Source organism: Eptesicus fuscus, chromosome 18, assembly GCF_027574615.1.
Source record: "Eptesicus fuscus isolate TK198812 chromosome 18, DD_ASM_mEF_20220401, whole genome shotgun sequence".
NCBI classification, from domain to species: domain Eukaryota; kingdom Metazoa; phylum Chordata; class Mammalia; order Chiroptera; family Vespertilionidae; genus Eptesicus; species Eptesicus fuscus.
Genome location: NC_072490.1, coordinates 33,161,117 through 33,178,304, shown reverse-complemented (window position 1 = coordinate 33,178,304; position 17,188 = coordinate 33,161,117). Strand labels below are relative to the sequence as shown.

Genomic DNA, 17,188 nt, shown 5'->3' with positions numbered 1-17,188 from the left:
TATTTTATTGATTTTTTCAGAGAGGAAGGGAGAGGAATAGAGAGTTAGAAACATCGATCAGCTGCCTCCTGCACACCCCCCACTGGGGATGTGCCTGCAACCAAGGTATGTGCCCTTGACCGGAATCGAACCTGGGACCCTTCAGTCTGCAGGCCGACGCTCTATCCACTGAGCCAAACCGGTTTCGGCAACAGTTGTTATTCTTAATAAAAAAGATCCACAGACTAATTCAGCATGTAAAAAAAAAACTTTACAATAAACCCAAGACAACCTTTCAAATCCGCTTTTATTTTCTTTTTTTCCTCCTCACACATAGAACTTCTCCCCACACATTTCTTGCAGCTGTAAAGTCACTTCATGTTGGTCAGGTACCATTTTACCCCTAAAACTTGGTTGGCATCAATATATGACAGTTAACCAGTGTTAAATCTATAAAATATTTACATGGCACAGCACATTAAGCTTTAGACACTTGGCAATTAAACCACATAAAAAAATAGGACAAGACCCACATGTTCAGAATCAGGTGTTCACAGTCCCGTCTGACGACTGTACAATGGTTCCAAAGGCAGCAGAGGCAACAGGCAGTTACTTCAGAGGACACCGAACACTACGACTGGGAAGCACATTACAACGTTACCGCAGCGTCATGTACCACCCACCTCTCAGGTGGTCTCATATTCTAGAATGTCAGGTCCGGCTGATGCAAAATAAAGACAGACAACACAACATTTACTCTGTGGACATATTCTAACTCCTACTATGCACGCATTGTGATCTTGAAAGCAACTCGTCCTAAAAACTTGTCACGATCATCATAGTTTTTCAGGTTTTTTGATCCAACAATCTTGCACTCGACTGTTACTTCTTTTGGGGTACTGCTAGCAGTATAGTTGAGCTGGACAGCAACTAATGGCTGTAGATAACTCGCCTGGTAAATAAAGGAAAACATATCAATTCAAATTCAAAGTAACCTCATCTACACTTCATCAAGCGTTGATTCTGTAAAATTTTAATCTATTAATTAGATCTATTATTTTCCATTCTCTACTTTCCCCCCTTAAAACTGGATGTCCATTTATTTTCACTTAATTTTTATTGATGAAAGTATTTATGGCTATGAATTTTCCTGAGTACTGCTTTATTTATTTATTAATAGATTTCCATGACCTTGAGAGTCAAGTCTTTTTAAAAAAAAAAAAAATATAATATATATTTATTGATTTTTTTACAGAGAGGAAGGGAGAGGGGATAGAGTGTTAGAAACATCAATGAGAGAAAAACATCTATCAGCTGCCTACTGGGGATGTGCCCGCAACCAAGGTACATGCCCTTGACCGGAATCGAACCCGGGACCCTTGAGTCCGTAGGCCAACGCTCTATCCACTGAGCCGAACTGGTTAGGGTACTGCTTTAAAAGTATCGCATGGGCTGTGATTATATTGTTTCATTACCAGTATTTTTTAGATATCCTACAATTTTGGTTTGAATTTTCCCTTTCACTCAAGAGTTGTTTAATAAAAATACTGACTCCCTCCCTTCTTTTGAGAAGGGCCCTTTTTATTAATTTCTTTGGTTAATCCTCACCCGAGGATATTTCCCCCACTGATTTTTAGAGAGTGGAAGGGGGTGGGGCATTGATGTGAGACATCGATGCCCTTGACGGGGAATTGAATCCATGACCCTCCGGTGCATGGGCTGATGCTCTAACCACTGCACAACTGGCCAGGGCTAGGATGTATTTTTAACCTTTTGCACTCGGATGTCGAGTGTGACTCGACACGGTTAGCATCGGTAGCAGCTCGAGAAAAAAAGCAAGCGAGTGCAAAGGGTTAATGATAAATTTTTGTGACTGTTCCAGGTGTGCCTGAGGACCTGTACTGTATCACCTCCATATTATTGTTTTTTAAATGTACATAAGATCCTCCTTACTGATTACATTAATTAGGTCTCTTATATCCCTACTTATGATTCCCATGTAACATGGCACAAATATACTCAGTTGCCTGACTATCATTATGATTTCTAAATACAATTCTTCACTAAAAGGCACTAGGGCCTCATTTCAGGGCTGGGAAGGGAAAGAAAGAAGTAAGTGCTCAAAGAATCCTGGGGGCATGTCAAAAGGACGGAGAAGACAGCCGGAATGTTTCCCACCAGCCAAATCTGGGACAATTTTAAGCACCCAAATAAGTGATTATAACACATTATATATAACCCCTGAATAAAATAAGAACCCATGAAAACATAATGATATACATAAATAATAAATGATAGGGAAGAAAAAGTTCTTTCTTAAGAGTAGAATGCCAACTAGTAAATGAAAAAAGGAGAGATGGAATTAGAAAAACATTTGGGCCCTAGCTGGTCTGGCTCAGTGAATAGAGCGTCAGCCTGCGGATCAAAAGCTCCCAAGTTCGATTCTGGTCAAGGGCACATACCTCAGTTGCAGGCTCCTCCCTGGCCCGGGCCCTGGTCAGGGCATGTGGAGGCAACCAATCAGTATGCCTCTCTCACATTGTTTCTCTCTGTCTTTCCCTCTCTCTTCCACTCTCTCTAAAAATCAATGGAAAACCATCCTCAGGTGAGGATTTAAAAAAATAAAAAATAAAACTTTGTTAAAAAAAAGTAAAAAAGAAAAACATTGGGAACTGCTCTCTGATTTATGCAAGAATCAACAAATGCTAAGGCTATGAGAAAAACAATTTTACAAAAGACTCAAAGTACTCTCCCCAGATAATATTTATTGATTACAGTGGAGAAACCTGGCTGACACCAGTTTGTAACCAGGAGTTCAAGGTTACTATCACCATTAATGGGACTAATCAACACCAAGTCTCTCCTGAGGGGCATTCTGAAAAGGAGGTAACATTTCTTCTGAGGCATACCTGCCAAAAATGTACAATCTACTCTTAATCATGAAGAACACCAGACAAGCTCAAACTGAGCAACACAAACAAAACAAGCAGAGAGAGGCCTGTACCAGGCGGCGTGAGGAACACTCCAGGTCACAGGTGACTGAAAGTGTTAACAGTGTGATATCCTGGGGCCGAAACACACTTTTCCTTTCCAATGAAGGACATTACTGTTGAAATCTCAACAAGGCTTACGATTGGGTAATAGTACTCTAATCATGTTAACTTCCTTTGATGACTAGATTACATAAGATGATGTCTTTATTTTTAGGAAATGACACTCAAGCATTTAGTGTAAAGCAGCATCATGTTTATAACTTTGTCCCAAATGGTTCAGGGAAAAAAATTATATATAAATGGAGACTGATAAGACAACTGAGGTAAAATAGTAACATTTGGGAAATCTGGGCCAAAGGTCTATGGGAATTCTTTTTACTATTTTAACCACTTTATGTTTTGAAATCATTTTAAAATAAAAAGTTTTCTAAGTATACATTACAATATGATCCCAATTTTATAAAATGAATTATTTGTATACATATACTTAAAAAATATGAAAGAAATTATACTACAATATAGTTATCTCTGGGTAATGAGCTTTATTTTTTTCTTGACTACTTACTTCTCTACATTCTCTAAATAAACACATCCTAAATAATTAAAAGTGATAATGGTATTTTCTACTTGAATATTTTTTGAATTGTAGACATGGAATCTTCATTTGCCATCACCATTTGTGTTTAAAAACAAGAACAAATGATGCACAAGTTACACAAGACAGGTCTACCTGTCCCAGACAAGTGACATTTTTATACAGATGTGCCTGTTCCCACTTATGAACTTCTAAATACTTACATGCAGTTTTTTCCCATAATATGGAAAATATTTTAAGTCTATGTTTCCCTCAGGAGGATAAACTGGTAGAGTTGTTGTGTTTTCACCCTAAAGTTGAAAAAAACAAGCAAGAAACCCCTCTTTAGGTCACAAAAAAAGCAAATTAAAAAATGCATTTATGACATAGCAGTATCAGTTATGAGCAGTATGGGGAGACTAACCACAAGTGTAGTTTTTAGGAGACTTACTCATCTTGATTTAAACCCCCTGAAACAAACTGTCTTTACTCTTCTTACATTTCCCGTTGCCCTGTATGCTTTCCCATGAGCACCTCCTAACGTACAGCCAGATCTAGCCACACACTGTCTGTGAAATCTTACTTGTCCTCCGACCCCTAAATGCTAGTTCCTCGGCCACCTGGCAGCAGGAACACACCGCACATCTAGGACCAATGCATCCTGAAAGGATAAATCGCTGTGCTTCCAGCTGGAAGGCAGCAGCTGCCACAACCCAGAGTGTAGTGCTCAGGCCTGGGAGGCAGCAGGTCCCAAAGTTTCAGGTGATTAATAACCATGGTAACTGTAACCAGAGGGGGAAACGATGGTGACATGACAAAAACTATTAGGAAAAATGTCAAGTAATCCAAGCAAAAAACCGCACTTAACCAATTTAAATACCACATTTCCCTTCAATAAATTTATGAGCACATGTATATCAATCAAAAGTATTATGAGTCAGCTGGGATTATATTCCATGTATTTAAAAATCAGATGAATAGACAAATCTAATCACCATCTATAAGCCAACTCATTCATGCTATTTATTAGCTAACTCTGATATTCTTCTTCTTTTATTTTTAAAATATATTTTTATTCATTTCAGAGAGAAAGGGAGAGGCAGAGACAGAAACATCAATGATGAGGGAGAATCATTGGTCGGCTGACTCCTGCATGCCTTTTATTGGGGATTGAGCCCAAAACCTGGGCATGTGCCCTGACCAGAAATCAAACTGTGACCTCCTGGTTCATAGGTCAACCATCAACCACTGAATCACACTGGCCAGACCAGTATTCTTAATAAATGACTTATGAAAATCTCGTGTAACACATTCGAAAGAGGTCTAATTTTAATAACTGTAATTTTTTTTTTAAATATTTTTATTGATTTTGGAGAGGAAGAGAGGGAGGGGGAGAGAGAGAGAGAGAGAGAGAGAGAGAGAGAGAGAGAGAGAGAGAGAGAGAAACATCCATGACGAGAGAGAATCATGGACCGGCTGCCTCCTGCACGCCCCCCACTGGGGATCAAGCCCGCAACCAGGGCATGTGCCCTTGGCCGGGAATCGAACCCTGACCTCCTGGTTCCTAGGTCGACCCTCCACCCCGGAGCCACGCCGGCCGGTCTAATTTTAATAACTGTAATTTTAACACATTCTAGATAACAAATAGACAATTATTAAAATCAGTGGTAAGTTTACGAAATACAAATTAAAATAAAGCCGTACTGCCGAAACCGGTTTGGCTCAGTGGATAGAGCGTCGGCCTGCAGACTCAAGGGTCCCAGGTTCGATTCTGGTCAAGGGCATGTACCTTGGTTGCGGGCACATCCCCAGTAGGGGGTGTGCAAGAGGCAGCTGGTCGATGTTTCTCTCTCATCGATGTTTCTAACTCTCTATCCCTCTCTCTTCCTCTCTGTAAAAAATCAATAAAATATATTTTTTTTTAAAAAAAAGCCGTACTAAATGCCTGAATTCTAGATTTGAGTGGTAATTTCTATTTTTGAAAGCACATGGAACACTGCAGCGTAATTACTAGCTGTCATGAGCACATGTGCCTGGGGTGACCCAGGGAAGACGACACAAAGCAGTGATGATGCTCCACAGGAAGGGCCAGTTCTGTGAGCCGGGACTCAGGGGTGCGGGAAGAGCAGTGAGAACAAGACTAAGAGCAACGATTCCAACACCACCCTGGATCTGTACTCCCTTAACATAAAAAAAAAAAAAAAAAAAAGTCGAAAATAGCATTTTATCTCAAGAGAAAAAATAATCGTTTGGTTATGAGTGCTTTTCTGCACTTTGTATCACCTAATTCACAGCAACACAGAGGTGGTGCCTAAAATATACAGTTTCCTTTGGTTTAGCTTATTGTGCACTTCAGTGTGTATTTCCAGCCACATTTAGCTGATATTTACCTCACTCACCGAGGCCTAACAACCCTTAAGAGGGCAGGAGCCCCAGCTGGTTTAGCTCAGTGGATAGAGTGTTGGCCTGAGACTGAAGGGTCCTGGGTTTGATTCCGGTCAAGGGCACATGCCAGAGTTGTGGGCTTGATCCCCAGTGTGGGGTATGCAGGAGGCAGCTGATCAATGATTCTCTCTCATCACTGATGTTTCTCTCTCCCTCTCCCAACTCAATTAAAAAAAAAGGAGGCAGGATCAATTATGGAGAGGGGAGCTAAGGTCAGAGCTAAGGTCACAGACTCGAGATTGCCCACCTGTGACACTCTTAATTGTTCTCTTGGGCTGTACCTAAGTCATTCTGTTGGCAGGCTTTTACTTAAATTTGTATTTTATACCTTCTGTAAAAATAAACATTTAGAGATGATGAAATATTGAAATGCATATCTGAATGATGATGAGCTACTGTAGGGGAAAGCATCATATTTTCTAAGCATATAAAATGGTACCATATTGGAAACTGTAAGTAACTAAGTACAAGAGTTTATTAATAGCATCTAAGTTCTACTGAAAACAAAATAAAGTTTTAAAATTAAAGTATTTTCTTTTATACAACCCTAACCCATAAGCTACTTAAAGAATACACATCAAATGTTTAAGTAGTGATTATTTCTGGTTAGCATTTACCCATTTTTTTTCTTCTGCATTTAAAAATTTTTCTCAAATGAACATGATTCATTTTTGTAAGGAAATAAAATACCGAAAGAACGAATGACATAAACATGTTAAAGGCCACCTGTAAGAACATGTTCTGTCACCAGTGTTTGTACAGCAAATGTTTCCACCTGCTCCACAGAGACACTTAAAATGTATGGACTCCTGATCGCACCTCTGTGACTAGCCTAGGAGTAAAACGCAGTTTTATAAGCGTTTCTTCCAATTCTGTGTGCTTTTTCTCAAAACAAAAATATTCCACAACTAAAAAAAAAAAGCAAAGCAAAAAAACCCATCTGTTTTGATTACTTTATGTACTTTACACATAACAAAAACCATCTGAAATCTGAGTCATTAGACCAGGATTTTTCATTAACATTTCCCCAAACTCTTCTAGAGGCAAAGGATACAGAATAAACAAGGAGAAAAATCCATTTAAACTCCTAAGGGATGAGTTACAGTACGGAGGTTTTTTATATTGGCCAAAGGTTTATAAAACTGAACCTTAGGAACGGGTCCTATAGTGTTTGCCCTTCTGGACTGAATGTGGGTGTGTTTTCCCTTCTTTGTGGTGCTGGCTCTACAGACCACCATTCCAAGCTTATCTATGTAGTCTGCTCACATACAACAGCAACAGCTCCTGCATACACAGGTACACTGTCAGGAAAGGAGCACTTCTACCTGGCTGAAGCCTAGCAGCCCAGCCTCAGGAATTTCTACTACAAAGACTTGCAAGCAAGGAGGTTCATAAAGAGTTACAAAGTACAGCTTCTAAATGTAGCTTATAGCCACAAGGTTTTCTTTTGTCTTGAGAGATGATAGTAAATTTTTAGAAGGACTTGTTTATCAGAAAAGCTTGGCTTCAATGTAGCATCTGGTTGTAAGTGAGATTCTGGCTTTTCATCGTTTCCTGCTGAGCTGAATAAGGCACAAAGAGATAAAGGGAACTGCCTATGGTGACGTACTTCCCGATGTTTTGTTGTACTCAGAAGGAGCGAGTAAGGATTCTCTAACGCAGAGGTTCTTTTGAGTGTGGCCCCAGACTGGCAGCATCACCTGGAAACTAGGTAAACTGTAAATTTTGGGCCTAACCCCAGACCAATGGGGTCAAAGACTTCAAGAATGGAAATCAACAAGCTCTCCAAGTGGTTCTGCTGGATAATCGGATTTGAGAACCACCGAGCAAGAAGTTTCTGCCCAAATACAATTCCCTTCATGGTTAAAAGGAATTACAAATTTTTCCATAAGCAACTTGAAAAGTGATTTCAATGTAACGTTTCAAGTAAAATATTTCTGACACAACTGGAGTTGGAATGTCAATATGTTGCATAATGATACAATTAAATTTAGAACTTAAAAAAAAAAAGTTTTCCCTCAGAACTCTTACTCATATTTACATATTTCTTAGTCGCACTTGCAGCATGGAGAGAAAACAAAACAAAACACTCTGAGATGAAACTGCACAGAACTCTCAAACAAACAAACCCAAAACAATCACACACAAAGTCGGGACAGGAGAAAAAAACAATGCCTCTACCATGTTTCATTAAATATCAGGTGTCACTGATAAACACAATTGTACTATTAAGAAAAAAAACCTCACATAAGACACCATTAATTGTAAAGCCAACCCCAATTTCAGTGTTATTAAGCTAGAAAAAAGGTGGACCTTAGAATCCATGAACTGTGGCATACGGTGCTGTAAGGAAATGTGAAATCAAATGCACATGGAAGGCAAGTCTTTTTAATTCTAATGAGCACACAGAGAAGGGCTACCCACCAAGTGTGGTGAAATTTCATTCTTCTAAGAATGATACTACAGAGGACTTGTATAATGTGACAGGAGGGGGGGATGACTAAAACTCATTAGACTTTTAAAGTATTCAGACCCACTAGAGCTTTAACAAAAGTTGGGTTATTTCTTGAATACTAACCTTAGAATTACCAGTGCATTCTATTGCTGGTTTTCCTTGAGGCTTTAATCCAATTATCTAAGGTGGGGGGAAAAAATGATTAATTGAAACATCACAAATGTATACCACAGGAACCAGGAGTGCAAGGGTTGAGATGAACAGTAATTCTGTATATTGAAATCTGTGCCTTTTATGCTAATTTCATTTTAGAGGAGCAGAATGGACTTTTCAACAGAATAATCTTACCAACTGGCTATCTTATTACTGTACTAGGGCAAGTCAGGAAATACATCAGTTACCAAAGAACTGACCAAAACACAGTATTGCACTTGCTACCCTTAAATTAAGAAACAACCAGACAGACATCTTTAAGTTTCATTATTTATATGAGCAAATAATGCAAATGATAAGAATTACAGAGGCACAATATAATTACCTTTCTTCATGAAAATATGTTAGGTCACAATCCTCACATTCCCATCATGTTTCCAGGGAGCCTGATCAGAGTCCACATCTATCCCACAAAATGCACACTCCAGGGATAATCCCATTAAGATTCTCAGCACCATTCAGTTCTGTGGAATGAGGCTACCTGCATGTTTGTAGTTGACATAACTAGCTCTTGTATGAATGATAACAGTTATTTATTCATCTATTTTGTGAGGATTTTTGGCATTCTGAATTTATATGCATTTTATATGTGAATGCCTGTAAAATGTAAATATTACTCACAAAAGACATTACATTATGCTTACTTTGTTAACCTTGATTCTTAACACAGTCTGCCTGGAACACCCTCAATCACTTATTGGTGCCTACTATGTGTCAGGCAGTGTTTCAGAACGACCTGCAGAGTGCTGTGGGATGAACAGATGCTGTCACAGTCCTCTGGGGGAGGGGAAGGATGGAGGCTGGAGGGTGTCAGATGGGCGTTTTAGGGTCTAGCTGGTTCTCCCTCCAGGGAAACTCCTTATTTAGCAGTGCCAACTTCCGAAGACTTAAGCTGTCCTTTTATTAAGGATGGTAGCAATTTGCTTATTGGATGGGCTATGTGAACTCATGATCTTGAGAGATCTACACCTATTTACGAAACTACCCTTTCTCTGAGTAAATACTTCATATATTCCCCACTAGAAAATTCATGCACTGGAGGGGGGAGGGGGTTCCCTCAGCCTGGCTTGACCCGTCTCACAGTCTGGGAGCCCTTGGTGGAGGGAGGTGACCCGGCAATCAGGGGAAGGCAATGCCCCCATCACACCTCTGCTGCTGCCACTGCTGGCAGCGTAAGCCTTGGCCGACCTAGGCAGCTGGGCAGTCACCATCCGAGGCTTGCCTGTGCTTTGGGCTAGCCCTGGGCGGCTGGGGGGCTGAGGGGACTGGGGGACTCCTGAGGCAGGCGCGAGGAGTGGCTGGACCCACCTGGGGGCGGGCCCGGCTGTGCTGTGTGCCTGCTACCCAGTCAGGGCTGAGTGGACTGGGCGCCGCCATCTTTGAGGGCATGGCAGTCAACTAGCATATTCCCTCCTTATTAGATAGGATGGGATTTTAAACTGCTTTACAACATAGTCTTCAAAGACGATACTGCACATGCTTTGGGCATGACACCCAGAACACCTGCCCCTTGAAGCATTCATCTATGCCTGCATACATGCAACTCTCTCCAAAGGGGAAAAGCAGAAGTTGTTTTACTGCCTAAACTATGATCAATTTGTGAACCAATCTTGTTTGCCGCCTGTATTAATTTTTCCAAAGGTCAATCAGTATTACTATTAGCCTTTTATACAAGCTACCACAAATGAGACATTTAAAAAAAATACCTGACAGCTTCTTAATAAGGGTATTAGAGAAAAGCAGCAACAGCAGCAAAATATGTACATACTCTGTTCATTTTCACAAGAATACAAGGGTGTCCTTGGGAGTAGCCGAAGTCAGGATCATTCTCCCCACTGCATGCTTCAAGTAAGGTAAGAGGAAACTGACATGCTTCATAAACTGGGCCCTTCTGTTCAAAGAGGACATCATCCGGGCAGTTTTTGAGATTCTTCTGTGCTTCCGAAGAATATGCTACAAAGGAAACATATATATGTGCACACAGATCAGCCAAAAAAGATCTTAAACACAATTAGGAATATGTCCTCCTTTGGACAACATTCTTGGAAGACAAAAACAGCGAGGCTAATTACTAGACAATTTTAGGGGAAGAATATTAAGTCTGTTCCTTTAACTGTTAAGAGCTATCTAATGCTCTGAAGTTTACTGCATTTCAACACTGGTACAAGCTGGATTATAGATCAATATCTTTTGTCATCATGAGGTGGTCCCAGCCATGGCTACAGCATGATCTAAATGCCACCTCTGCTCCTGGCCCAAGATATAATAGTGAGGACCTAAAAGGGCACTGTTGCTGCCCTTATGGAGCTTACAGTGCAGGGGGAAGATAGGTGTTAAGTATAAAATCATAATCGAAGGGTGTCAAGATAGACAGTGCTATGCCATCTATACTAATGGGACATGCGACAGAGCCAAGAGCTAATGTTAACTTAGAGAAAGGCAGAGATGGAGGTAACTATTGACTCCAAAGTGGTAAAGGAGTAAAATGGTTACAACTTGGAGATGGGGAAGAAAGGAGAGGGGAAAATACAAACGGCTTGTCCAATGCTTGCTCTGCACCGGCACAGCATTAGGCAACAATGGTGCAACAGTGAGCAAGCCTGCCGTGGTCCCTGCTCTCAGCGAGTGTAGTGTATTGGAAGGTACTACTAAGCAGGTTATATGCGATGCAATAGCGCCCCAAAAAGAACGACTGGTGTGTGGGTATAACTGAACTGGAGAATTTAGTCTTCATCCTGAAAGATTCCCATGAAGTTCCAGCAAAGAGACACGAGGCCTTTCCAGCCCATCCTTCAAAACTGCAGCCTTCCCAATCCTCCCTCCCTCCTTCCCTCCCTCCACTGCTCTATTTTCCTCCACTACACTTACTACCTTCTAATCCACCCAGGGCAATAGTGCCACAAAGACATTTTTCTTTTTTTTATTGATGGAACCTAGAAGCGTGCTTGACACAGAAAAGGCATTCATAAATGTGTTGAATGAATAGAACTACAGCTAGAAAGGTGAGGCAGGAAACTACTGTTTTTATTACAGACCTTTCTTGACTATTGGGTTTTTAAACGATGGTCATATCTCACAAAAAATAAGTATATATTTAATTATAAAGGGAAAGAGACTTAGGAAGATAGCTAATGGAAGATGTGGGATTCAAAAGAGGATTTTGATTTAAAATGGGAGAGAGTTGAGGGCTTTTGCATGTTGACAGGAAAGATCAATGAGAGGCTAAATGTACATAAGGACTGCAGCTCCAGTCAGACTGCTCCAAAACCGCCCAAGCAAAGAGGAGAAAACTATAGCTCTTGCTGTAGCTCCTGCTGGGAGGCCTCAGACCTGCACCCCATTGGAGATCCAGACACTAGGGTATCTAGTGGTCGGTGTGGACGACACCAGATTTCAACCACTCTCATAAGGGACACATTCAAGAGGCAGACTCAGTGAGCACCAAAGCCCTACTGTGTCTCCAGCACAGCAATTCTTCCGTTACAGACACAGCAGGTCCTCACAGCCAACTGGCCTGGAGGTCAATTCCTCCCAGTGTACCAACAGCAATCAAGGCTTTTAACTACACCAAGACTTTCCACTCAGCCCACAAAGGGGTGTACCAAGAGCGACCACCTAGAGTGATTGGGGAAGCTGAGCTACCGGCCCCTATAGATCACTGACCACACAAAGCCACTCCATCAACACAGGGAGGCAGCCAAAATGCAGAGACACCGAAGTATGTCACGAGTAGGAGAGATGGAGGAAAGCAAACTAATGGACTACACAGTGTTCAGAACCACATTTATAAGGTTACTCAAGAATCTTCTAAAAACCGCTGAGAAACTGGAAGAGACCTTCAAGGACCTTAATGAGAATACCAAAAAAATGGAAAAGGACCAGTCAGAAATTATGCATACACTGTCTGAAATAAAGAATATACAGACACTCAACTGTAGACCACCGTACCCGAAGAGTCAAACCAAAGATCTGGAGTATGAGGAAGAAAAAAACACTCAACCAGAGAGGCGGAAAGAAAGAAGAATCCAAAAGTGTGAGGATAGCGTAAGGAGCCTCTGGGATGGCTTTAAGCGTACCAATATCCGAATTTTTGGGGTGCCAGAAGAAGAGAGAGAGCAAGATACTGAAAACCTATTTGAAGAAATAATGACAGAAAACTTCCCCCACCTGGTGAAAGAAATAGACTTACAAGTTCAGGAAGTGCACAGAACCCCCAAACAAGAGGAATCCAAAGAGGACCACACCAAGACACATCATAATTAAAATGCCAAGGGCAAAAGACAAAGAGAGAATCTTACAAGCAGCAAGAGAAAAACAGTTACCTACAAGGGAGCACCCATACGACTGTCAGCTGATTTCTCAACAGAAACTATGCAGGCCAGACGGGAGTGGCAAGAAATATTCAAAGTGATGAATAGCAAGAACCTACAACCAAGACTACTCTACCCAGCAAAGTTATCATTCAGAATTGAAGGGCAGATAAAGAGCTTCACAGATAAGAAAAAGCTAAAGGAGTTCATCACCACCAAACCAGTATTATATGAAATGCTGAAAGGTATTCTTTAAAAAGAGGAAAAAGAAGAAAAAAGTAAAGATAAAAATTATGAACGAACAAATACATATCTATCAAGTGATCCTAAAAATCAAGTGAATTAAAAATCTGAGGAACAGAATAAACTGGTGAACATAATAGAATCAGAGGCATAGAATGGGAGTGGACTGATAATTCTCAGGGGGAAAGGGGTGTCTGTGTCGGGGGTACGGGAAGAGACTGGACAAAAATCATACACCTATGGATAAGGACAATGGGGGGGAGGTAAGGGCAGAGAGGGGGTGGGAACCAGGTGGTGGGGAGATATAGGGGGGGGGGGGAGAAAGGAGAAACAATTGTAATAATCTGAACAATAAAGATTTATTTAAAAATAAAATAAATAAAATTTTTAAAAAAAAGAGAGGCAAGGGATTTCAGAGTAATGGCAGGAGTAAAAAGCCATGGAACTAAGCTTGATAAGAAGGGAAATAGGGGGATTGGCTGGGATAAAAGGGCCATGGTTTGAAAGTCCCAATGAGGCAGAAGCACAGTGAGGGAAAGTTAAATAAGCAAACTAGAAGGACAGAGACTGTGGTAGGAAAGCCTCCCAGTGATTTTGGCAATGGAGTCCTACATGCTTAAGGAGTGGCTGTAAGTGTGCAGCCAAGGAAGAGGTGAGGCAATCAAGAAACAAGAGGCCAGGGCATTTGATGATTATTCGTATGATCATATGAATGTTAATACCATGGAATTAGGACAAGCAAAAAAACTGGGCCAGGGCGGGAAAGATTTACAACGGTTAACTCCAAAAAACTCAAAACTGATACATAGATTTCTTTTCTTCTTCTTCTTTTTTTAAAAATCATAAGCAACATTCCTAGTTGTCCCCCCGCCACAAGCACAACACTAGATGCAAAAGATCAAATACTTAGAGGCATTATTTTATATAATATACCTTTGCTCTACTACTCAAATACTTTCCATCTTAATGCCGATATAAATGTTATGTCTCAATAAACTTACAAACTTCTTACAGGCTAAAAAAAAAAAAAAAATTAAAAGCAACCGCTTGTTTGGCTTAGACCCTTATGTCTTTCCATAAGTTAGAATATTAGAATATCATGACTAATCATGAAATCTACTTCTAAGTCCTTAATTGACTGTTTGACAGACCAAAAAAAGGCAAAATAAACTCTAAGAATGATGTTCTCAATGTAATCATAATTTTGTATTATTTTCCATAATAACTAAAAACTTTTACCTCACTCTAAGAAAAAACACTTACGCTTTAGAAACTTCTTAAGGTCTTCAATATACCCTTTATAGGACTCTTCTTCAGACACACTAAATGAATATTCCAACGCTGTCACTGGCTTTGGAAAAACCGTAAGTCCTATAAAGAGATAAAAGAGAAAGGGGTAAATTAGCTATAGTAAATTCCTTCTCTCTTTCCTCTTACCCCTAAAAGGACAGATCTCAGTAAGGGACATGGAAATCTGTGTTCACAGGTAGGTCGAAACTATCAAGAACTTCCCACTTCTGACTATTAAGGTCAACATTTACAATAAAGAGAATTCCAAATCCTCAAAGTCATCTCAGACCAATTAGATAACTCCCTAAATCTGATTGGCTATAGTTAATTATAATTGCTCTGTTCCTTAAAAGATGCAAGTTTTACTTTGTACTTTCTAAATTCATTTTTCTATCAAATATTTTTAGGTTTTGCCTACTTGCTATTAATATATAGAGAAAATTTTTAGCAAATTAAATCTAAACACTTTTGTCATTCAAATTACAGCTGTATGGGGACATTCATAAACAAAACTTACCTTATTCAGTAAAAGAGGCCTATACAATTTTAACTCTATGGTTAATATTCTTCCTTTAATAACAAACATTGCTCTATAAAATGTTGTTTCTCATACTGAATTTGGAGTAGAAACACCAACAATTTATCAGGAGTCATCACCCATGTGTATAGAACATGTTGCATGAGTTTATTAACAGAAAATGTAAGCATATTTATCTGTAAGCAATATAATCAGGCCTCTAACTTTAAGCTTTCCTCATTTAAAAAGCATTAGATCACAAGTCCTGTCCATTGTTTCTGTGCACCTAGTTAACACACCTTTCAAATGCCTTTTTTACAGACCCCTCTGGAGGGTAATCATCCTCAAGAAAACAAATAATTTTGTTAGTAATTTTGTTAACAATCCTGTAATCAATCCCTGGAGCCTTGCTTTCTCTCCCCTTCTTGTAATCTTCCTGACATTCTCTCCTTAAACTGCAAACTATCATTCTGGGGAGCATTTGAGATCTTGCTTCCCAGCAATCCCATCAGTTTGGGCTAAAATAAACTCTTACTAAAATTCTCTACAGGTGTGAACGTTTCTTAGGTCGACAGTAGAAATAAAACCTCTGACCATCCAATGTAGGAGAGAACAACCTGTGTATGTCAGGTAGTTTGTTTTTCTTAAGATTTTATAGCAGGAATGAGACATGCTATACTGCAAGTAAAACAGTAACAGAGTCAAGGCAGCTTGCATGTAACTATAAAAACACCTAACTTTTGCCCTGGCTGCTGTGGCTCAATGGTTAGAGCATCAGCCTGCAAACCAAGGGTCTCAGGTTTAATTCCCAGTTAAGGGAAGGCATGTACCTGGGTTGCAGTTTCGTTCCCTGGCCCCCGTTGGGGCAAGTTCTGGAGGCAAACAATCAATGTGTGTGTCTCTCTCTAACCCCCTTCTTCCCTCTCTTCTACTCTCTCTAAAAATCAATGGCAAAAATAACCTTGGGTGAGGATAAACAAACAAACAAACAAACAAATAAATAAATAAAACTTTTAAGAAAACCCCAAAATAAAACATGCAGATTTCTAATTAATTTTAAAGTAAAACATGCAGATATCTATGCTATTTAAAATTGCATTACTTTACATGACTAATTTCTAAGAGAATTAAAAAAAATAATTCAACTTACAAAAACTCTGTATGAACATCTAAAACTGAATTTCTGATACCAGCTACTTCTGAAATTGCCTAGCAATGCTCTCAGAGTCCTAGTTCCTATTTAACAACCTATTTGAAATTCTTAAGTAAAGAATCCACAGCAGGAGAGTGCAGTACAGCTGCATTTTTGACATAGTAAACTCCAAATAAAGATCTTAGCTTACCCTAAACCAAGAACAATAGAATGTGAGGTCTATAGTAACTCTTATCTCTTTCCAATTTACATCATTGGGATATGAGTGTGTGTATGTCTATAAGGGTGTGGCTAGGCGTACCTGTTCATGTTATATAAACACACACACACACACACACACACACACACACACACACACACACACATAAATATATATTAATAAACCTGCACACCAATTTGAAACTAGCATTTTACTAGGTACAAACACATTGAAATGATGGTCATGGTTTAAAAAAAAAAAAACGACACAACTTAGAAAATACAAGTAGAAGAAAAACAAAAATTGCCCATAATTCCTTTAAGAAGAGAAAATCATGTTTAGCAAACTAATGGATATCCACCTAATATTATACATACATATGAATATGCGTGCACATACATTTATTTATTTATTTATTTAAAGTAATGATACATTAAGTACCATAATACACTTGGTAAATAGTTTTAAGAAACTCAGTTTAAAACTGTGTACTTAACTATATTAAACATATTTTACTGCTTATATTATTCATGCAATTATAAACAGAGTTTAATATTTCTGAAATAGATCAGATTGTGTTCAATGGTAATTAACAACTTTAGCAAAAAAAATAATTATCTTAGAATTAGTCTAGGGTGAAAGAAAACAGCTACAATGAGAGATGAGGGAAAATTAGCATGGAGCTCGTCTGATACTCATTCAAATAAACTGAAAGGGTTAAGAATCATTTATGATGTTTTAACAAATACTAGCTGCAAATAAAGGAAAAGCCATTAGAATAAATTGAAGAAAAATAGTTGGGGAAATTGGTTCAGTT

The 17,188-nt window shown here is 39.3% G+C and overlaps 1 protein-coding gene across 2 annotated transcripts in view; it reads right to left on the bottom strand.

The window, feature by feature from the left end:
* Positions 1 to 268: 268 nt before the first annotated feature.
* ATP1B3 (ATPase Na+/K+ transporting subunit beta 3) overlaps positions 269 to 17,188 on the bottom strand; it is a 37,634-nt gene continuing 20,714 nt past the window's right edge. The window contains exons 3-7 of one of the 2 annotated variants that reach the window (XM_054729523.1): positions 14,476 to 14,583; positions 10,428 to 10,612; positions 8,570 to 8,626; positions 3,771 to 3,857; positions 269 to 931 (exon numbers count right to left, since the gene is read on the bottom strand). In XM_054729523.1, coding sequence (XP_054585498.1) covers positions 761 to 931; positions 3,771 to 3,857; positions 8,570 to 8,626; positions 10,428 to 10,612; positions 14,476 to 14,583 — 608 coding nt within the window. In that variant the 3' untranslated portion in view covers positions 269 to 760. The remainder of the gene's footprint in view (positions 932 to 3,770; positions 3,858 to 8,569; positions 8,627 to 10,427; positions 10,613 to 14,475; positions 14,584 to 17,188) is intronic. The other variant, XM_054729524.1, reaches the window with a different exon arrangement.